Here is a 24,595-nt window from a genome sequence, read left to right as displayed (position 1 = left end):
TTTTATCGGGTCTATTACTTATTTACATTGATCAAGGTATTTCGGCTGATTTTAAATCTTGTACTTCAATTTTCTTAACATGCATATTTCTATATAGGTGACCATATTACACAGAGCTTGTAGTTTTTTATGTACAGTATGTGATAATTTAAACATCATTTTTGTACATTTTACATCCGATTTCATATGGTTCACATTCAAAAAGAACACCAACGTGATAGCACCCCTTTTACACCGTACACCTTCTTATAATTGATCAAAAATGTGGCTAAAGGTTTAAATAGCCGTTCCTAGTTGGGAAAGCAAATCACCCTTTCGGTTCAGATAAAAAGAAAGACTTAAGGAATCAGTCTTAATACAAATTATATAATAGAAAGGTATATGATATTTTAAGGAAAGTGTTTGGTTCGCTTCTAAGGAATAAATCCTTTCACAAAATATATGATGAATGTATTTGACTTGATCCTAGAGACTTTTTGCAAATTTCCAAGGTGTGTTCGCCGAACTTGTGTGAATAGCAATAAGGAAGAAATGCTTCTCACTTTTTCTGGACTGATATTTCGTTAATAGTGAAGTTTTTTTTATCGATCCGTTTAATTTATTGATAAAGAAAGAAGTAAGATTTAGTAATCGTTCTGGTCATCAAATAACAGAAAACATATGAGACGTTAACGAGTCGAAAATAAAAATCGCTTTTTTTATTTTAAGTTGTGACCGGAAAGTATATTTCCCGACTATAGTTTCGTACACTACGTGTACATTATCAAGGCTTTATTTCTCGACTAAACTTACTTATATTGACAGGAAATCAATTAACAAAATCAAATCAGATCATACTCATACAAACATTTGAAATAATGAATACAACCTACGTCATAAAATGTCGAAATAAAATCTCTATACACGATAAATCACATAGTAATTCTTACTCTCATCTTCATTCACAATCATAAAAAACTTCGCTCAAGCTTACATCGACTCTTCTCTCCAGCAAAAACAAATTGAGAAGGGGTGACTTGATGTTTCCATCATCCACATTGAGAAGATTCTCATGTATATGCCAGTGAATACATATCGCCTCATAATATTCTATTTTGGTGGACAGTCTTGATCAACTCAAGTTCGCTTATGTGTATTTCATGGTTAGATCTAAAGATGTGTTTGCCTACTGCCGTCTTGTTTTTCCAATTAGCCGATTTCACATGTTCATTGAAACGTATGAACAACTTACGGATCGTCATCCCATAGTACGAGCGTCCACAGTGGGATCACTGTATACGGTAAATGCCAGATTTTGGTAAATCGAGTGGAGAGTCTTTAGTAGATCCCAAAAGGTCTTTCAGCGAGCCTTCGTTCTGATGCACCAATTCCATGTTCACCTTTCTGTAGACTGGTTTCAACAATTTGGTGACTTTCGGGAAATGTTTGACGCCTACTCTTTTCGATGTTACCTCCGATGGATCATTGTAGAAAGTAGAAAATTCCGTCAGCAGTTTCTTCTTTCGATGTTTGTCGATGATGTCCATAATCGCACCTTCTTTGAAACCGTTTACCACACCGATTTCAACAATTTTGGATGTTTCAACGTTGACTTTCTCATCGGTCAGGGGCAAACTGAACATGTAATGAGCCATCGAGTGGTATGCTGCTACTTTGTGCCTCATGTCATGATATGAATCACTGGTGATTAAACGCATTGTGTGTGTGGGTTTCCGGTAAACGTCGATTGCCACTTTACCATCCACTATTTCGCACATGGTGTTGAGGAAAGGAATTTTCCCGTTATTTTGTCGCTCAATCGTGAACCTAATTGCGCCTTTCATAATTGAATCCATTTTCTCTTCAAATAGAGCCTTCACTGTTTCGAACATCCTTCGATTCTGGATGGCGAAAATGTCATCAATCCATCGCCGGTAAAATCTAGGAAATGACGGGTGATTTTCCATACTGGTTTCAAAATGACACATAAATAGATTCTGGTCATATTCTTCTTGTCTGTAAAAAGCTAAAATGTTCTGCACCTTTTTAAAATTTCAAAATTAAGGAACACAATAACTGTAATGAAATGTAACGGGTTGCAAGGGAATGTTTTAAGAACGGAAACACACTTTATCCAGTAGCAGGACTATCTAAGAAATGAGAAGGCCTGACTATAAATGAGTTGTAGATAAGAAAAAGTTCAAATGTTTCCTCCGTAATTCGAAAAACAAAGACATTAATTACAAAACGGCAAATAAACTAAACAAAGATCAACTTAATGATGAGTTCTGGTGCGGTAACATTTGTGGCTACATCTAAATTTTATGTTTAGACAATGCAGAAACTATACAAATAAAAACAATCCCAGATTTTATGTAGAAAGGGTATAATGGGTATTTTTTTGTGCAGACAATTTTACGCGTTCTCTTGACATGGAATACCCATTCCGAACACAAATCAGATTTTGAAAGAGTGCCATGCAACTAAACATAAAAAAGAAAGTTTTATGCACATGTCACCTTATAATTTATGCAAAGCAGGAATTTCCGTGAAAGCACAATTAAAAGTTTTTACGTTATACAGCTTTACGACCATAGAGCTGAAATGTGTATGCATTAAATTTGATTTGATTTGCATGATTTTCTAATTATATAGTATAATACGCTAGACAAGTGTAGTCCTGTGTATATGGTGTAATGCTATTATTGTTTGGTTGTGCTGTTGTTACTTTTTTATTTCTATCACACAATAAATTTTTAATGTTATCGCACAGCATGTTTAGATATAATATATGTGGATCATGCCGCTGTTTATGTATATTTAAGTATGTTACACACTCAACTGAACGCTAAACTGTGTTTTCGGTTTGGTTTTACACAGTTTTTTTACAAACAATTTGGAATCGACCTATGAAAACACAATGTACTTCATGAACTTGATCCTGGAAAGGAAGCACAACATTCTTTTATAGTCTCTTAATTCAAATTCTTACATACAAGACCACTTCAAATTCTATAATAGTATATTACACGTCCTTGCTTGTAAGTTTGTTGTTTTGGCAAGTGTGAGCGGAATGCTTGTCATAAGTATTTCAGGATTATTTCTACTAATCAATCAATCTAACAATAAACTCGCGTTTCTTCCAAAGATTCGTCTTGTCAGGCAAATGTCTTAACTACGTAAAGCCTTACACATTTTTCGAATAATGTAGCATTCTGAGCGTTCTCAGAGGGCATAAGAAATAGTCTAACTTAATTTAATATTTTTAAAAATTGACTGACGGATTGTAAAAAGAATCATTCCTCAAAATGATATAGAGGACCTTCAATACGCATGACTGAGTTAATAAATTTTGGACTTACCTTCAGAAAGTATAAAAGTTTGTCTTTTGTAGGAACTTTCCGTTTTCCTCGACGTTAACATCTCGAGCATATTGTCCTGCATAAACAACCTATTAGAATTCTTGGAAAATTCATTTGATTCAAGGTTCTGAAGTTACAGGGCAAAATATCCACGAAGGCAACTAGCAGCAATTGTTAGGTGAATTTTTTCGATAAAAAATATTTAGTATCCATTCGATAAAAAATATTTAGTAATTCTAAGTGGATGGAGGAGTCACTAGACCATTTCTATGTCAGAAACCTTGAGCTGATTTTTTATTCAGCGCAGTAACAAGTCGTGTCGACAACTATGATTAATCGCTTCTTAACGATCATAAATGAGATGATTTTCTCATTTTTGTTTAATCAATTTTCTCCAGCTCAAAGACACCAGAAATAATCAGGTGTCAATTGAAACAAAATATTTTTTTTTTCCTTTTAATCATTTTTTTAATTAATTTACTTTATTATCATTCTTTGGCGCCATACAATTATGTTTACATCTTTTTTTTTAATTTTAAAAGTGGAATTGAACGAAAAATTCTTAAAATCAATAAATCGACCTTAAAGATGGACATTTATTGGAAATTATTCGTTGTTTTTCTCATTAATTTTACGTGCGGATTTTAATGAAATTGCTGATGGAGAAACTCAATTGAGCTGCTCGCCGAGCTCGTCGCAGCTACAATGATATTAATAGTAGCTAGACCAGAAATATGAACCTTGAAATCAGAGTGTAATACGAAATCAAATGAAGCACTATATAATACGTCCTGTTCAGTTTGCATTTGTTTTGTAAAAATCGGTGAACATGAATCTTCGGGTATGACGGTTATGAGATGCTAAAATACATTGTCTGAGCTTTTCATAATAAGACCCGGTTTTATTAAAAAGTCGAGAAATTCATAATTCTTTTTTAATTCTGACACAAAATCTAATGTAATCAAACAACCCGTTTTCTTTGTGAATGATTTTCAAATAAAATATTTGAACGCAATGTTCTAAATATTTTCCCATTTACCAATTTTACCCATTTTCCTTAATTTTCCCAAAAAATGTTTTTTGGAAGATTTTGAAAAATTCGTGAAAATGAGAAAATATTTAGGAAAATATAAGGAAATTCTTTCCAAAATATAGTCCCCGACGTACATCCCATCAAATATCACTCAAATTTATATTACATACACCAATACAAAATATGAACACATGCCTTCGTATTATTTGATTCTGTTCGGTCTCATATTTCAAATACGTAAATCCCGTCTGTGCCATTCTCAGAATTTTAGATAGAAGAAAATTAAAAATCATTTTCAATAAATGTCCAGTTTGTAATAAGGAAAATTATATTGTAAATTGCAAAATAGTAGATTTTCTTATTTTGGGCAACCTCTGTCGTCTTATCATACAAACCGTTATTTTCAGAGTTTTTTTTTTTTAAATTTACAGCTAATGTCAACCAAATTTGGGTCTAAGTTTTATCACACTTGTTCACCAAACCGTTTATGCGTCTTCACATACATGTTTGATATGCGCGCGCATGGTAGTAGTAAAGAGGTACAAGCACGAATAGGCAGTAGACTGAACAATTTGAAGCAAACTTAGACACTTTGGTTGACATTGACTGTACACTTTAACTTTTATTTTTATTTACAATAATTATTAGGAATTTAAAATTATTTAACAAATATCACATAAATAACATAACCTGGTAAGTTTCGATTTTTTTATAGAAAAAAGATAAATGTACAAATAATTACGGAGACTTAAATTGCTTAAAATGTATAAATAACTTAGAGGAAATTATTTTAAAATTTTTTATTTATTTTTTATTTTTGGTTTTTCCATTCATTACACGGTGGGGTAATTTGTGCTGCTGAGCATTTTACCAGATACTTTATTTTATTTCCTACTATAATTTCTTTTGGAGATTATTTTAAATTTATTTTCTTATTTCCATAATTTTATAATGACACTTTCGACATTAAATTTCTTTTTAAAAATGTTTTGTTCTTTTTTTTCATTTAGTTTCTGGCACGTTCAGAATTATTACGATTCGACAAAGAATGGAACGAATCGGTGAACATCTAACGTTGTTTTTTATTCGCCCGTTTCTCTTGTGATCTACACTCACTAAAGATAGCATCAGTGACATGGCCTGCTACTGCACGTCTTGCCTATGTTATCGACAGCGATGCCTAAAACAAATGATCACCTCTGGCTAATGAGGTTTTATATAGAAAAATGAATGACAAAACCAACGAAGTTAAAGAATTTTATCAAACACGAACGGAAGAGGTAACAGAATTGATAATGATTGACTGACCATTCGTTTGTCATTATAAGATCAGAAAATAACTTTGTCACTTATTGAAGGATTTTGTTAGAAAAAAAGTTGATTTATGATGACAATAATAAGCGATGAACTCTGGTTGATGTTCTTTTATAGCGGAATGTAAATAGGGAAAAATATTGAAGTGATAGATTTTCTATAAAACATTGGGAGATATACAAATGAAGTAAACGATTTACTGACTTTGTTCCGGTAAATAAGAATTCCCGAAACATTTGATCGTTTTTATTTAGTTTTTCCTGTTTTGTAAGAATTGATACAGAAAATCGAACACCGATAAATTGACTGGCAAGTAGAAATGTCCGCTACGAGTGTGGAATTCAATCGAAATTTTGATCGATACCTCTCAACCGATGGCTTTTTTTCATTATCAATCCAATTTTCTGACGATTTTTTGCGTGCAATTTTCTTTTTAATTTTAAGGAAAGTTTTTAATAATGTTGGTTCTGCACGACAAAAAAAAAATGTCGAAAAGGATTACATATTTGCGAACAACAATAACAACAATTCCAATTTTAATCCAATACATCAAATGCGCAACCGGTCAATTATCATCTCCACGAAATTATTTCATTTACGACTTCCAACAACATTCGACGCGAAAAATAATCAATCGAAAACTTAATTGTTATGCTGAATTTTCAAATGTGACACACCATACATCGGTCCACATCCAGGCGGATGTCCATGGCTATTATTATTATTATTGTGATCGTCATGCGATTTCTGAGCTTCAATGGCCATCATACCGTGCGTTGATATACCATTTCCTTTGCTGAAACTGGACGATTGTGATTGATTTTGTGACACATTGTTGGCATGTCTTTTCAACATTGGATGATTGCCAATCGATGCAAATACTAATCGCTCTTCATAGTCATATTCACAAAGGATTTTATTTTCGCACAAATAAAATCGATCGCCAACACAGAATCTAAGCGAATGGAGAAATTGAAAAAAAATTATATTTTTGATGGAGAGAGCGAACGGATTCTATTTTTATGATTTAGTCTTGTACATATTAATTGATAGAGAGTCTATCAATTCTGGACGTCATCGACGTCATCACGAATAAGGAATAAAAATTGTCCTGGCTATAGACACGTTTTCCAACTCCAAACCAAGGTACACTCACCTCAAAATACTTAGCAATATTCATTCTATGTTTTTCTTAATGTACACAGAGCGTATGTGTGTAACGTGTTATGAGAAGTGAAACTGTTGAAATTTACGAAAAACAACCAAAGACATGCATTTATTGCTAACTATTATGAGGTAGGTGTAATTTGGATTAAAAAAAAATCTCCTCATCCTTCGAAGAAGTCAGAATGGTGACACTTCCTGTAACAAGAAGAGTTCTGAGACAGACGCTTTTTGTTGAGACATTGAGATGTGCTTGAAATGTAGCGAAGTCTGAAAATATCGCGTACGAGTCTCTCTTCAATGCCCCAAGATTCTTTCGAGTTTCAATTATGAACTCGTCATTATTATCCGAATAGAGGATGTACGTAGGTAATGGAACAAATCGTTTTTTCAATTTTGATTTGACATTAAAATTTCATTGAGAAGATTGGAAAATTTGAAAACTCAATGGGAGGTCAAGTGAATGTAAATGTTGCATTCGAATAGCTTTCGGTTTCATTGTTACAATTTATTAGTTGTGTCGTCTAGGCCACTCATTCACAATATTATATGAAAGATAAAATAACAGTGGGGAATATAGTTGGCCGATTGCCTGAAAATGAAGTACTCCACTGGATGCGAGAACTGTGGAAAATATCTATATTGCCTGTAGGTAGTTGAAAGGAAATTCGCCTTAGATTTAAATCTTTATCGTTTGGAGAAAAGTAGAAAGCGGATCAATGGCCAATGCCTGACACGACTGGGCGAGAATTTTCGTTAAACAAGAATTATTTTATGGTTTCGCGTACATCGGCGGTCATTGCAAAACGAACCTATTTTAGCAGCGAAATTTCTCCATCTAGATACGTACCTATGATTGCACTGTTGGCAAGCAAAACATTCCAAGTGATATACATTACTCCTTGCCCTCATAACCATTTCGAAAGCCGGTATCACTTTATTACATGCTGCACAGAGTCCTGTATTACCAAATAGTCTGCAAAATAGACACGAAAAACCCTCATAAAACACAAACCAAGATAAACAACGTAACACATTTCTTTCTACCACATTCTATTCAACAAACAACCCATTCACACTCAATTCAACAATAGGCATACATAATCTTCCAACAACAAGAAAAGGTAGGAAGTCAACATTTTCTCTTCAAAATTTTTTTTTTTTTTCTCCTTTCTCCACCAATCGTATGTAATGTGTGTGTATACCCCAAAAATTTATCTCTCACCTTAAATAATCTCTTTTACAAAGCATTAAATTTCCTTTTGTGTAGAGCGTAGACCCAACTTCACCTAATCTACAATCACAGCATCCGCATTTCAGACAGTCTTCGTGCCATAACATATCCAATGCTCTTAACAGATATCTATCTTGAATTTGTTTACCGCATCCGGCGCATAATTGATGTGGTGAATTTGACTGGTTACTGGCGGCCGTTATCGGCTCCGATTTTGCAAGATCCATTGTCATTTTTGGCTGGAACAGGTAATAAAAACATTGTCAAGTTAGATGTTGATGACCATAGACGGATGTTAATTTTTTTTGTTTTAGATACAGAGATAATGGTTTAATCGAATTTGCGGCGACAATTTAGTAGGAACTTGAACTTTTGTTCTTATTTTGATTTGTTAAATTTGAATAAAACGCAAAAGCTGAAGAAAAAAATGTGCGAAGAATTCGTCAATCAAAAACAAAATTAATTTTCCTAAACATGTTATTCGTTTAACGCCATCAATGATTTCGTGTGTAATGAAATTTATTAAAATATTAAAAATAAAAAACAAAAATAAGAAAACAAAAAATTCAGTTAATTACATTACAACTCAGATAAAACTAATGAAGTGAAGATGAATGAAAAACAAAACAATAACAAAACCATAAAATTAATTGGATTTTGGCTCCAACCCCATTTCATAATTTCGAAAGATAATTGTAAATTTTAATTATAAAAGCAAGCATGATGAGATAGGAAAAAGAAGTCAGTTGAAAAAAAACGTTATGTCTTTTCGTATATACACCAAATCAACTTTGGAAGAGAGATATGAATATTCTGTGCGGAGAATTTATTTTCAACATTTCGTTATACTTTTAAACGGTTTTAATTAATTGCTACATACACACTTTGTACGCACTTGTACAATGAATTCATGTAAAAAAAATTGAGAATTGTTTAGGAGTATTAGCAGTAAATTTGCAAATCAGCAACATCCGGAACGGATATTACGATGGGAATACTTTAAGTGAGAAATTGGACATTGATTTTTCATTCTGACGCAGACCAGCAACGGACACTTCTACAAAAAGATTTCACTGAGTTTCCAAGTGAAAATAAAACCGTCAAAGTGTCGCAACCTCACTCTTCAAAATATAATAGAATTTGAGGATAGCAGTCAAGGACCAACTATAAATTTCCGGCTTCAATTTAATCGGCCCATGATTGAACACGTCACATGAGAAAAAAGAGCTTTTTTTTCATGTGCAGCTGAGATAGTCTGGAACAGTTTATCAGAGTCCTCCTAGATACATTCACTCTTTTTACCCTTTTGATTTTTTTTCTCTTTTGCTTGACGACCACCTTGAAAAACCATACAAAATGCAGAAAAAAAGAAATTTTAAAATATTCTAGATATAGAAGGATCAGCTCATTTATGTTTTTTTTTTGTGTCTCGTTTTAGTTGTCCACTCCACTCAACAAAAAGTACTCAGTAAAAGGGAGCCGTGAGAGAGCAAACTGTCAAATAAGCAAAGAAAAAATTGAAAAAAATCAATTTTGTGTCTCACACGGAGTACTTTTTTCGTAAGAGGAAACTAAGCATTAAGGTCCCTTTACTCACAAGAATACTTTTTTTTGGTCTGTCGAAATAGTACATTTCGTACCTAGGACTAAAAGACTGTTTTAACGTGTGAGAGGTTTCGTTGTGATCCGTTGTACGAATAGTATTTTTCATATTGGACGGAGTATGAAAAAGTTTTTCTCGCTTGAGGGTCACCCTGTGGATCACCTTAAAAAAGGACCGCCTATGTTCAATTTTGTACACTTTACCTTTCATTTGAATCGAGAGAAAAACTTGAAATCATCTGGAATATCGAGCTATTGTCCGATATTTTGTTAGCTCTGATGAGCTTTAACTTCTTTTCAGTGCTGTTCACTACGATCGTCACAGTACATTCCTGACTTTTCATAGAATCAAGAGCGAATTTTACAATAAGACAAAACTATGGCTAGAACTTAATCCTAATTATTGTCATTGGCGTAATTGCTAATAGACAGTACTCTCTCTAGCAAACAAACTCTGAGGTCTCTATGTCAAATTCACACCTTATTTCTTTGTATTCTACAAACACTATTCCACATTTCGACTGACTACGCTGTAATGTACATGTAAATTCCAAAGGCTACTTGATTCTTTCACCACCTTAATAAATGTATTTTGGTTGCTAGAGAGGGTATTGCTAATAGATGAAAGGTTAAGATTTAAAAATTGTCAACCAGAGGGAAGCCAAAGTCAACAATACTTCGTATACGCAAAACATCCATTAAGACAGATCTGGGAACGTGACTTATGTATGGATGTAATTCATCGATCAAATGAACATTTACTCATACAAAGTGAACTGTTACACACTGCAGTATTTAAAATTTAGAAAAATTAATTTGTTTACTGTAACGTGTCTGACCGAGGAAATGTCTTAATTCCATTTCTTAGTGAAATGGGAAGCAAAATTAGTAATTTTGGATCTTTAAATTGTAGATGAATTTCATTTCAATTTACTCCAACGGAAAATTCTGTTTATGTTTTTTCTTTGGATTACTAAATCTTTGTACCATTTTCGTATAGCAGTTGCACGTTCACTTAACGAATAAATTGAACTAATTAAATTACTTTCAAGAAGAAATACTCGCCCATTAATCCATTCACGATCTCAAGCGTATCCGAAACTACTTAATTAACTGAGAGAAGAAGTTAAAAAAAAATAATTTTTAACACACAACTTTTCCTATAAACTTTACAAATAATGAACTGCTAAAGAGTTGTGTAACGAGAGTCGTTATATTACAACAGAACAGAACCCATAAACAAATCCATTCAGAAAGTTTGTTTTTTGTTCAGACAAACATTTTGATATCCTTGGAATGGAAAAAAATGGAGAAAACAAAAATGTTCAAACAATAAATTATATTCTCTGTTTTTCATTTTAAGTTTTCTTTTTCACACAGTCAAGAGAAGTATAAATTTTTCTAACGAAAAAATCACGTCTCTTCATCACTGTAAAACGTTTTTCCATTCCCAAGTGTGTGTTAGATGGGATACTTTTGGCAAACAGTCGTAATTCTTGCAATGCCTGTGTTTTGTAGGTACTTTTGGCTCACATTTATATAGAAGGATTTTTACACGTTGGAAAACCTTCAGCATTTTTTTTATTACGCAAAGCAAAAATAGCGAACCCTTTCGCAGTTGTGAAAACGTGTTGTATAATTTTTACTGTGTGTAGTAGAGGTAGACATCGGGGTTTTATTTTTAACCCGATATATGCATTCAAACTCATATATACATTCAGTTTTACTTTTTTTTTTCCTGTAAAAGTTAAAAAGCGATAAAACAGTACAAAAGTTTGAGGAGATTTATGAGCTTGAAATTTATATATTTTTTTTGTTTTCTTTAATTTTTCTGTTTACTTTTCTCCACATTTGCTTTATAAAAAAAAATGGTAAAATAGAAAAACATTTCACTCGAAACAATGGGGAAAAAATTGGAAAAATGTTTGGGATTTTTTTCTCTCTCATTCATTCGTTTGATTTTATGTGAAATTATTTTGTATAATGGATAAAAATGAAAACACAACAACCTACACACGATGATATTATTCATTTTTTGAATTTGATTTGTTAGATAGTGTGACATAGCAGGGTTGTAGAGAAAGAAAAAAGGAAATTCTTTCTTTCCTCTCTCTCAACAGTATTATGTTGTAGGTCAATGGCTCACTTCGCTCGGTCTAAATACAATTGATCACTTCGCGGTAGCGATACACAATTCTCTTAATGAGTGAGTGTCGTTTGGTCTTAAAATGTTCACTCTAACAGGTGGTGCAGCTACTACGACTTCATTATTGTATATGATAGAGCTTTAGTAATTTATGCAACAAGTTGTGATCACTATAGATGTGAAGTTATCAAACGAGACGAAGCCGAGTTGTTGCTTCAAATAAAAAAAAAACAAGGCATCAGAACAGTCGGAGCGTTTGCTGCGACTTAGCCCGTACGACCCGTAATCCTATTTCGTCCGTAACCATAATACGTCCGTAGCCGTAATACGCCTGGAACCCTAATACGTCTACAACCCTCTAATGCGTCTGTTAACAAAATGTAAGTCAAGTTGGGCATGGTCAAATTTACTGAAAGTGTTCATTTTTAAAATTGCGCATAGCGCAATTACGAAAGCCCGTACGAAGTACCTCTCAAATAAAGCCAACAATTTACGATATTATTTTAGAAACCCAACATTTTTTGCCAACTTTCTATTAGGTATTCAATTATCTCTCAAATGAAACAAAATCTAGCAAAATCGGATGAGATTTACTCGATTTATGTGCAAAAAACACTTAGGGCCGAGAAGCGGCCTTAGTCCAAGGGCCCAAATTTGAAACTTTCTTCGCCACGTTCTTTTCGGTATTCAATTACCTTCCATAAAAAACTAAATCTAGCAAAATCGGGTGAGATTTACTCGATTTATGTGCAAAAAACACTTAGGGCCGAGTGGCGGCCTTAGTCCAAGGGCCCAAATTTGAAACTTTTTTTGTCACGTTATTTTCGGTATTCAATTACCTTCCATAAAAAACTAAATCTAGCAAAATCGGATGAGATTTACTCGATTTATGTGCAAAAAACCCTTAGGGCCGAGTAGCGGCCTTAGTCCAAGGGCCCAAATTTGAAACTTTTTTCGCCACGTTATTTTCGGTATTCAATTACCTTCCATAAAAAACTAAATCTAGCAAAATCGGATGAGATTTACTCGATTTATGTTCAAAAAACACTTAGGGCCGAGTAACGACCTTTGAGCCCTCCCAACAAGCCCGCGTTGCATCTTACCCAAAAACAATGTTCTGCAACTTTGTTCTACTTGTCAATACCTTTCATTTGATATATCACAAGCAGCTATTGCGTGCGTATTTCGGTAGATATCGTCGAAAGACTGAAAAACACCTATAGGGCCCTAGCTCTGGAAGGGCCGACCCTACCATGCCCATTTTCGAACTTGACCTTACTTTTGTCGATACCAATCGGGGAAAAAAAGAATTTTGAAAAAAGGTTGTGATTTGCTCAAGCTAGAGGGGTCACAGACGGACGGACGGACGGACATTTTTTTTATTGCGGATTCGTCATCTATTAACATAACCAAATGCTTTGCCCTTACTGTCTGCTTCCAATTCGACGTGTTACAAACGGCATATTAATCTTATAAGCCCCCAGTACTTCGTACGGGGCTAAAAACTAAACCAATACATCATGGAGACGCTCATAATAATACATTTCAAATACACTTAACAAAATTAATGAATTATCACATTTTCGTTTTCAACAGATTCTACATAATTTCTAGATCCACAAATTTGACAGTCTTGATATTGAATGGCCCCTTGGTTTTTATTCCAGTAAACTGGTCGTGATACATGTGCGACAAAAATTTCGAGTGGGAAAAAATTCACAAATTTCATTCAACAAAGCAGCTGTCAGAATCTGTGGTACTAATAATATCAGATCCTACATAACACAAAAATGTGATAATTCGTAATTTTTCATAATTGCAATACAAATTTTAGCCAATTAACTGGACAATGTAAATTAACTGGGCAAGGCTTCTAACAGTCTTAACACGGACACCATAACAATGAATTGTCACATTTTCCGCTTGCCAATAAAAAGAGATCCAAGCTCGAAAATTAAATTCATTTTCCGCATAATTATCTAAATTCCACTATACCGCAACGCATGCATGCTATTTAACATCATACGAAATTAAATCTAAACGTTTCAACTGTTCGGTCTGCCTCTAATTAGTAGTCGTAAAACGGAATTGTTATGATGCTTATCAAGGTATTTGTTTTTCGACCGCCATCAAGAGAGTGTGTGAGAGATTATTTAGTTATATTGTAATATGGTTTTGTCATTTGGAAAGACGATATTTTGTTCACTGTTGTACGTAAAACATTGAAAATATAATCGCCTCAAATTTCAATTGATGGACACTTTTAGCTTGTTATTTTCGATCAGGTTAACGTAACAAAGTCCGTGCATTCAAATTATTTATTTTTTTCGGTCGTTACGAACTGAATTGAAATGTCCCGCTTCTGCGTAGCCGTTGCAAACACTTCAACGATGAAACCGTAAAAATGAATCCTACCCCATTCTGTGAGTCAAAAATAAAATTCAATCGAAAATACCAACAAAAAAAAACATTAATTTATCCAACACAACCGGAGCAGCGAAAACTCTTGTTATAATTAATGATGAAATTCAACACCGAAATTATTGGCGAAACAATGTTTGCAAATTAATTATAACACCTTGTCCGCGTGTGCTGCCTACACATTATTATTATTTCGAATGTGACTCGTTAAATGAACTATTTTCACGGTTTCGTGTAATATGGGGTATACATATATGCATGCCATGCCATATTATATACAGAAATGATGATACCATGGCTTTTACTGGAACATATGGGAAATTCTCGTTACAGTAATTAGAGCAATCACATCGACATCCACAAACACACGTTTTCAACATAAATTTCCGAATCAATATGACGTTCGTTGCTTGGGTTAGGAATTCTGAGAATTTGATTGATCGAATTAAATATAGTTCGGGGTTTGATTAAATTGATACATGTAGTTTAATATGAGACGATTATATACGTATATTATAAGCCTGTTCTGTTCATGTACCCCCCTCCTCTAACCGTAATGTATAATCGGTGTGTGATCTATATGTGTGATTTCTGAGTTAATTGGGTGCTAAATTAATATTGACTTAAAGACTACAGGACTACAGAGTGGCCCTTTTTAATGATTACTGAACGTTATTTTTTGCTTCTGATGCTATTTGTGCCATGGACGCCATAAAAATTTTGGACTCTTTACGGGTAAAATACAGACAACAGATTCAATGATAGTATAAACCAGATATGGTCTGTTCATACAAACCAGAGGACATAGCGATTTCCTCTGATGAGAGGTGAGTTTATTTATATGAAATCGCTGTGTCCTCCGCTACATACAAAGTTTGACATTCGACCATACCTTGTGTTGGCGTTCATTGAACAGATTAGCTGTGATATGATTCTGTTAATCTCCAAACTCATACTAACTCTTCCGTCCAAAATTTTAAGTTCAAAATAATTTCCTGATTTCTCGGAAATCCTTTCACAAACTAAATTTCCTCGAGTTTATGACAATTTGTTACGACACCGGGAAAGGAGTTTCGTGTGACCAACTTTTTAAATATAGACTTTGTCTCCCGTGGTATGAGAATTGATGTTTTCTTTTCGTATAGAAAATCGGTTAATCTCACGATGCACACAGGAAAAAGGTTGCGTTTACCTCTCATAAAACTAGGAAACTTCAATTCGCCTCGCTCTGGCCCCAAGCATCGCTCTTGTTGGAATGTCCCTCGGTAAACATATAACTATTTCGTTGCTTTTATAAGAAAAACATTGTATGCAAGTGAGTGATAAATCCTTTTTTAGGCACTAGATGTGTAGATTGTCACACTCTGACTCGGCTCGGCCTATCTAGTGTCTAAAAAAAGATTTATCACTCAGTTGCATAAATAACTATTTTGACACTCAATTCTTTCGGTGATGCAATTCTCTTATATAGCAAAATGTACGTTAAAACTAATGACAAGAAGCTTCGCACCTGACTGTGTGTATCAATAAGTATTGTAAATAAATTAATAACCAATTTGGGCATCAACAAGCGCACCCAACACAAACTATAAAAGCAGCCACTTTCACTTGTCACACATTTATCAATTCATTATTGTGCTGTTTGATTTCGTTGACACACCATCACAACGAAGGAAACTGCGAATTAGTTGATAAAATTTGTAAAAACAAAATACCAAAACAAAACCTCGATTAATTTTCTGTAAAGATATACTAACCACATGGCCAGATCGAATAAATATTCTATCGAAACAGAAAATACTTCAATGGTCAGAGATTGTGTGTGCACAGAAACTGTAAATGAATGACTATCTATAACAACAACAAAAATATGTGCTATATCCTCTACCGAACATACGAAGTTCTGAGTTACATGGATCAATTATTCATTTGGGATTTTTTCCGGATTTTGCTAATCTAAACATCCTGCTGTGTAAATGCGAGGGTGTTGAAATATTTCAACGGTTTGGCAAAAGTCAAATATTTTAAATTCTTTTTTTGGTTTTACTTTATGTTATCAATGTTATATTGCCATACCATATAGGAAGATACAGACTGAGAGGGATATTCCAGAGATGTATGTTAATGTTTCACTCATACTAATTGGAGATTGCTTCAAGTTTGAAGAGGCAGTAATAACGTCAATAATTAGGACGTTCGTTGCATTTCAGTGTCAATGATTTTTTTTCAGACTGAGATATACATCAACTATATGCTTCATGTAGCGTAATGTGCACGAAGAGTACACGAAATTAACGTACTCTGCTCCCTTTACTTAGATACCACAGATACTCTCGTTTCTGTATTGAAATATTGTTGAAGACTTCGTACATGTCATAAAAAGGAAACCTCGGTTGACCGATAGATGCACCAGAATTTTTTTCAGTACTTCATTCTTTGCTCTCTACTTTCTGGTGAGATACCTTCACTCTGGTAGTTTATCAGTGAAATGTCAGCAGAGTGAAGTTGGTTCACAATAAAATAAAGTGTAGTCATAATGACGAAATGCCATAGAATTATACAAAAATCAATTATATTTCCCAACCGCACTTCCCTCACGGGCTGTGCGCTACATTAAATGAGTTTCGATATGAGAAGACTGATCATAGTGATCATAGTGCACGTTGAATGTCAAAAAAAAATATTTTGACACATGGAAATAATACAACAAACTTCATTGTAATGATTGTAGCATGAGCCAAACTGACGTTAGATATTGTAAATTCAAACGTGTTTTTAATTTTTCATATCAAAAATGGTTAAGTGTTGTGTGCCAGGTTGCGATTCTGTAGGACAAAAAATATTCCACGCATTCCCTGCAAATCCAGAACTTAGACAAAAATGGATAGAAATAACGTCGACTTCAAATTTGGCCAAAAAGGATTTAATTGGATACGCAAAAGTATGCCGGTACCACTTTAGAGAGACAGACTTCGTTAGGAATCACAGAAATCAGCGGGGCCTAAAGCCAAATACAGTTCCGAGTTTACGTCTACCGTCAATTGTAACAGTACCGCCACCGAGTTATACTCTCGACCATACCTACGCTGCAGTGAGTATATTTTTGACCATCATTACGATCAACGATTGTTAACAATTCTTTCGTCTTTCTAACGCTAGAAGGATCGAAAGGAGAAGGACCTGTGGAAACGACGATATGGCACAGTGACGATACCGAGTGTAACAGGAATACAATAAAAATAGAAATCGTTTGCATAATAACTTAAACGTGTCCTACAGGATCTCCTCTTCGACGTGAAAACCATAGAAGTACGAGACGATTCATTTTCTATCGAGTCGAGTCAGTGCCGGGACAGAGAGTTCGAAAAGTTCAAAATGGAAGCAGCCGAAGATAAGGTAAATTATCCACTGACTCGACCAAGATTTTAGATTTAGAAGAAAACATTGCATGTGAAATCTCAATCTAAATTCCTCAATTCTATTTTGAAATCTAAGTTAAAACTCTTTCGTTTCTTTATTGCAGCGGAAAATAAGAGAACTGAAAAGTGAGCTTCGAGTGTGTAAACAACGATTGATTGATACGGAACGCAAATTGACATCAAAAAACGTCCAACTTAATAAAGCCCGTGAGAAGTTGAAAACAACGAAGTTAAACCGAAACAATGTTTTCCGCTATCTACGCACCGTTTTTTGTGAAGAGCAACTAGTTTTCTTCAACATGCAATTAAGAAATAAGGGCAGGCGACCTGCTGGCATGAGATATACAGCCGAAGAGAAAAGTTTGGCGCTTATTTTGTACAAGCACAGTCCGAAGAATTATAGGTTCATGAGAAAGATCTTCACATTACCGGACAAACGAACCCTCGGTCGTCATAGTGCCCAATTGATGATTCGAACTGGCGTCAATAGCAAGATTTTTGAGTTGATAAAGGAAAAGGCCAAAGCAATGACAGAAAATGAAAAGTGTTGTGCAACGTCATGGGACGAAATAAGTCTAAAACCCCATTTAGACTACAATGTAGCGCGTGATGAGATCGATGGGTTTGTAGACTTAGCGGCGATACGGAAACCAGTCTTTGGTACCCATTCTTTAACTTTTATGATTCGAAGCATCGACAGCACCTGGAAACAAGCTATTGGTTATTTCATCACAGATGGACTAAAGTCATTCGAGTTAGTTGAACTGATTAAACTGATGACAGAAGCCGTCTTAGAGACAGGTAATTACACGCCAAAAATTTGGAGAGCAACCTGTGTCACTAACAACTTTTCGTTTACGCCTCTTTCATCAGGTCTCAAAGTGATGATGTCGGTCTGCGATCAAGTTTCCGTAAACTCTGCTGCAATTCGACAACTAGTTAATTCGGGTTTACCCAAGCAGATTCCTTTAACTGGTTTGCTTTCGTATACAGTTGGTACCACTTCGATCATACACTGCTACGATCCACCACACCTCATCAAAGTAATTCGGAATAATTTGATGACGAAGGATTTAGAACACACGATTGTTGAAAGGTGGAATATAAATCGAGGAGGTGGTCAGTATGGTAACACCAATAAAAATCGTAAGCGAATGGCGTCGTGGGAGCATGTTGAACGTTTTTCCAAGTGGGCCAATAAATCCAGCACAAAGTTACTACCAAACATCACTCCTGAACACATTAATCCGGAAAAGTTAAAGATGAAAGTTAGTGTCGCTACTCAAATTTTTAGCGAAACTGTTGGAAATGCAATGTTGAAATACTCGCATGACAAAGACTTACCACAAAATCTGACCGACACTGCACATATTTTGCTGTTTTTCAACGACGTTTTTGACAGCATAAATGGCTCGAGTGAAGTTGGTAGAAACGAACTAAAAGGTCCAGTTACTGTGAATTCTGTTCATTTCACTTTCTGGAATTTCGCCCTAGAAATGATAGCAACGATGCAATGGATTGATAAGAAAACTAAAACACCGACCCACACCACATCAGTACTTAAGAAATTCCAGTCTACAATTTTGGGATACATCGAGATCTGTAGACTGTGTTTGAATATGAATATGAAGAAGGTTGCGCTGAGGTATACTTTGATCTTTTTATTTACTGTGTTTAGTCAAAACGTCATTTAGTGTTCATCGTATAAAGTGTTCGTCCGTTTTGTCCTGTCCTGTATGTATGTTACTGTTATGCCAAAACAACTTCAATGTATCTAGTACTGCTTAAAAAGCTTTTCAAGATTGAGTTTTTAAATTCCACGGAAAATTGCATTCTTGCAGCTCTGGAGGAACTCAAACTTGTACATATTTAATGCCAATACTAAAAATGATTTACGTTGTTTCGGCCGAACGGTTCAGATTGTCTTTGTCTTGTGTTTCGCATCTTTTCACGAGTCGTTTATGCAATCGTTAAATTATGCTTCTATTAGGAACATGAATCAAGATTGCTTGGAAAATTTCTTTGGTAACATCCGTTCGTGTTGCCACAACGCAAAATCTCTCATTGCGAGCCATTTCCGCGCAGCGTTTACGACAGTTTTTATGACTAATACAATCGCACATTCAGTCAAATCAAACTGTGAACCGGATGTAGCGACGCCTTTATTAACGGACATTAATCAACTCTTGAAGAAAAACATTTTGAATCAAAAACAAGATCAAAAATCAGTTCCCGAAAATTCAAAACACCTTAACCACACCGGCCCAAACAACCACAATATCTTATGCTTTCAAAATAATCAGCCGGATTACAGTTCGTCCATTGAATTCGAAAATAATGAAATTGACTGGCAAAACATTGACCCAATTATATTTGATCCAGAATTTTCCGACAAGGAACTAACCGCGATTGATAAGCAAGCAATATCTGATCTATCTACAACTGTTTTCGATAAATTAATTAAATCTACTCTTTGTGATGAATGCCGGCCATTCCTTGAAACTTCATCTAACAAATCTATCCATGAACCTTCCGACGTTTTTACCCTAAACTTCCGTAAAATTATTTCAAACATCGATGAGTCACTAGAATTTATTTGTTCGGAATCTGGTTTAAAACGTAAAGTACTGAATAGTTTACAGAATGTGGAGCTAAATAGAATGGGTTGCAATGACCACTTTCTTCATGTTGAAATAAAATTCAAGGAATATTCGACCACGTTCGGAATAATTTTATTTTGTACAAAAGTAAACAACATTTTAAATCGTAAAAACCAAGATTTTTCAGAAAATTTTAATTTGATTGAAAACTTAGCATTTACATTCAGAAAGAAAAAACGGATTGGGAAATATTCCGAAAAATTTGATGAAAAAATTTGAAGTTGTATATAAAGACTTTGTAGTTTTACATCTGTTATTGGCAATTTTTTGATGATGTCTACAATTGTAAAATACTTTTAAGTTGTCTTAAAAATTATAAATTAATTAGCATGATGAATAAATGTAAAATTGTGTGAACTACTCTTGTTTAGAGTCACACAAGAAATATCTAATACTAAAGTCGCACCTCAATTTATATCAAAATTTTCAAATCTGCAAATTTGGAATTCTAGATTACTACACACATTAAAATTTCCACTTCTGATGCCGATTCAATTGCAGCTGATACATCATCGGAATTATGTCTGAAAAATGAAATAAAATTTTACAACTCGAAAACCACGGAAAGGTTCTTTTATTTTTACTCTTTAAGGACAAATCAATTAGTCAAATCAATCAACTGGTCACTACAATGGTAGGTAAGTAATCCAATCAAGCAATGTAGCTTTTTGAGTTATTTGAAATCTTAATCCGCTTAGTTGATAGTTGATATAATTTATTGAACTAGGATTTTTCAACGGTAGAAAAATAAGAAAAATAAACGCGGGGGCAAAAAAAATCACTTTCGCCGCACTTAAGAGGTAAAATTGTGCGGAAATCTTTGTTTTGACATACGAATTCTACACTCTTCAAAACTACTATTTTCCGCACAAGTATGTAATCTACTATAATCAATTTATTAGTGTTATGATCTACACTTCAGAGACAACACTTTTGAGAAACAAACAATAACCTTCCGTAATGTTAGTTTTGAGTTTGAAATATTTCAAAGTATGTACTACTAATTGTTTTTAAAAATAGTTTCGTCAATGAGACTCGAAGAATTACAAATTTTCTAATTCGTTTCGTAGACATTCAACGGCATATAATGAAAGTGAATGGTAGTTCACTGATATTTAATGTCTTGAAAACGAAATTGAGAACCTTTTCGTAATCAACACCTAATTAATTAAACTGAATCACTTACAGAGGTAAAATCCAGTGCAAAAAATCCACGCTCAAAATCCATCTATGCACAATTTGAATAGGTTTTTTATTTTCTCATTAATCCAGAATTTTAATCTTTTCGGGCTCCGGAAGCTACGTTTATGAGCAATGTTTATAGATATGACCGATGTTCACATATAAATTTACGAAAACTTGTATTAAAATCTTTTTTTTTTAAATGCCATTGAAACTAGCAGCTCACACATCTTTGAAACAGATTCAATGACAGCAGTGACAGCATTATTCGCTGGTAACTTCACTCTCGGTGAAGTACGTTGCTTTGATTGTAGTTGTAAATATTTCTCGACTATTGGTGTGCAGAGTCGGTGACTTCCCTATGGCTTATATGTGAGATCTAACGGTTGCAATGGGCGCCATCTGTTCAACATCTGAACATAATAACGTTGTAACCGTAACGGAATCAAAGAAATTTATTAACTTCAATTTTTCCTTTACTAAAATAGAAGTTTTATGGAAAAGTGTACGAAATACATGCAGATTACTCTAACTGTTATGGCATCGCGGTATGATATATTATAGTCTGGTTTCAGGTGGGTTGAAGAAAAGTAAAAGGAAAACATTTCTAAGCTCTTTCCGTCTGCGTGTAGCAAAATCTGCGTGTTTTCAGCAGTAATTGTATTATCTTTTTTCAAGTGTGAACAAATTAAGGACCACAGGTCAGTTACGAAGGCCCCTTATTTTAGTTTTATCTCTTTAGACCTTTAGAGCAGATTTTTATGTGACAATACATTTTACTATATCAATACCTCATTGGCCAAAACTCATCACCTATCATAAAGTAAATTCAAATTAAAATGATCGATTTTGAGTGTGTCGTGATTCGAAAGCCAATATAGTCTTTCCGACCATTTGAACTGTTTTCATTACATTTGTGAGGTTTATTATCTGTTAACAATTCCAATGCACACACGTATAAGCTCGAGTATAAAAGTGCACGCAAGCTCAATACACTGAATAAACATTGTGAATGTTATACAAATTGTTCGAAAGCTCGTTATAAGGTCTTATACTTCTTTTCAAATCACTATACGCTAAAAGTCTCCATAATCGATCATTTTAATTTACCCTGCCTTTAAAATAAAAATGCCATCACCATCTACCGTTCATCATCATTATATGGATTTAATTGAGATACTCGACTGTATATTGAAGTCTCTATATTTGCAGAATTTTGGTGCATATAATGCAGATAACTATTTCCCAAAGGGTGACTTGTAACTGCTTCAGAAAGTGATTTTTTTTTTAAATAAATTAACAGAATTGAAGAGGGTCTCTCGCCGAGCAATATTGACACATGCAGCGATAAACCAAACATGCTGAATGCTGACATTATTTTTTATTTAAAATATTTTTTTTCTCCAGAAAAAAAAAGATCTCTTGCATGGAAAATACGAAAAATTAAAATAACACAAAGAATAATCTTTTAACGAACAAACCACCATATCCTTAACCATATGCGTTCTTTTGAAATGTTAAAGAGGCGACCACTTGACTTAATGTGTGTTTTGAAACCATCACTCTTGGGGTTTTCTTTTAATTAGTGGTTAAAATGTTGTGCAGCATTTTATACTACGGATATGTATAATTTGTACGGTGTGTCTGTTTGTGTGTGTGGGTGGGTGCACGTTATGTTGCTGGTAAAATGGGTTTTTATGTAAATAATATGGCACATTACTAAATAAGAGGATTTCTGAATGCCAATGCGAAGTGTTTAATATGTTAATTATTATCTTTGATAATAAAAATTATGATGATTTTATGAGTTTGCTGAGAGATATCTTTTTAATGGCTGGTTGTAAGTGTGAAATTGGAATAATTAACGTAATTATCACAGCAACATTTTTCCTTTATGTTTATACTTTTCGAATATAAGTGGAGATTTTTCTGGTATTCATCGAGACATATAGGAAATTTAAGAAAAGAAAATGCTTGGGCAGCAATGAGAATTCCGTCAGAGTAATCTTTAAACCAATTAAAAGCAAACAGCGTGAAAATGTCACGGGGAGGGCAATACATATATGATTTATCCTTAAGTTGTTACTAAAGAGGATGATGAAATAAAACTGGAAAGCAAATCCATGTGTGTGAAATAAAAGACTCTTGTGAAATCAACAAGGCACATTGGAAATCCTTGGGGCATTACACACGGTTTCTTTTTCTCTCATTTTCTTCTTTCTCAAACACACAGAACGCGATAATTAATCATAAACGGAAGCGGGATTTGAAAATTCTTGATGTTTTTAAATCTGTACGTCTGCGTTAAATTTAGCACTTTTGTTATGTTAATAAACCATTTAGAACATACATAGCTACGCTAAGAGAAGTGTGCCTGTGTTAAATACAGCTTTGGTAATTATGTCATGCCATGGACAGCCGCGATTAAATAAATATTTAGTCTATGCGTCTTTTCAGGATGTTTAGGATGTTACAATAAATTCTCCAAGGAATTCTTAATTAAATATGCGAAGACATAATCTAGCCAGAAATGCGTTAACAAATTTTATTTATTTCAATTTAACCTTTTACAAACGGAAAGTATTAGGGGCTGTCCACAAATAACGTACAACATTTGGTTCCAAACTCACTAAAAAAAAGTTTATGCAATTTGTGTACAGTCCCATATCACATAAAAAACACTTTCTTTCGCAAGAGTCGTGCCGCATATTGTTTGTAAACAGAGCTAGAATGATCATCTTCTACTTCATTAGTTGAACATATATTTTCTTATAAAAATGGAGATTAGCCAGAGTACATTATTATTGGTTTTGTTGATATTGTCGATAGCAGATTACTAGCTGTTCATAAAAGAACGATAGTCACTTCGTTCACTTTTGCAACGAAAATTTCTCTCCTTATACTCATATAAAGACGTGCAAGCAGTTTAGTTTGAATGAGTGAAAAACAGCTGAAAACAGTTGAAGTAAATTCTTGTCTAAGTGTTACTGACGCCCCTTGAATCCAATGTCTCTGTGATAAGGTTATGCCTATGCACTGAGTCCTGTAAACTTTTTCGTTAATGTAAAAATTCCAATTA

At 34.0% G+C, this 24,595-nt stretch overlaps 1 protein-coding gene across 2 annotated transcripts in view; it reads right to left on the bottom strand.

Moving 5' to 3' along the window:
• Nucleotides 1-4,484: 4,484 nt before the first annotated feature.
• Nucleotides 4,485-24,595, bottom strand: part of LOC119070031 (LIM domain only protein 3-like) — a 34,940-nt gene continuing 14,829 nt past the window's right edge. For both annotated transcript variants that reach the window (XM_037174317.1, XM_037174318.1), the window contains 3 exons: nt 8,078-8,325; nt 7,703-7,828; nt 4,485-6,643 (listed from right to left, as the gene is read on the bottom strand). In XM_037174317.1, coding sequence (XP_037030212.1) covers nt 6,331-6,643; nt 7,703-7,828; nt 8,078-8,325 — 687 coding nt within the window. In that variant the 3' untranslated portion in view covers nt 4,485-6,330. The remainder of the gene's footprint in view (nt 6,644-7,702; nt 7,829-8,077; nt 8,326-24,595) is intronic.

Source organism: Bradysia coprophila (genome assembly GCF_014529535.1).
Source record: "Bradysia coprophila strain Holo2 chromosome X unlocalized genomic scaffold, BU_Bcop_v1 contig_44, whole genome shotgun sequence".
Taxonomy (NCBI): domain Eukaryota; kingdom Metazoa; phylum Arthropoda; class Insecta; order Diptera; family Sciaridae; genus Bradysia; species Bradysia coprophila.
Note: the sequence above shows the minus strand (reverse complement) of the source record. Positions and strands in the feature narration are given on the sequence as shown.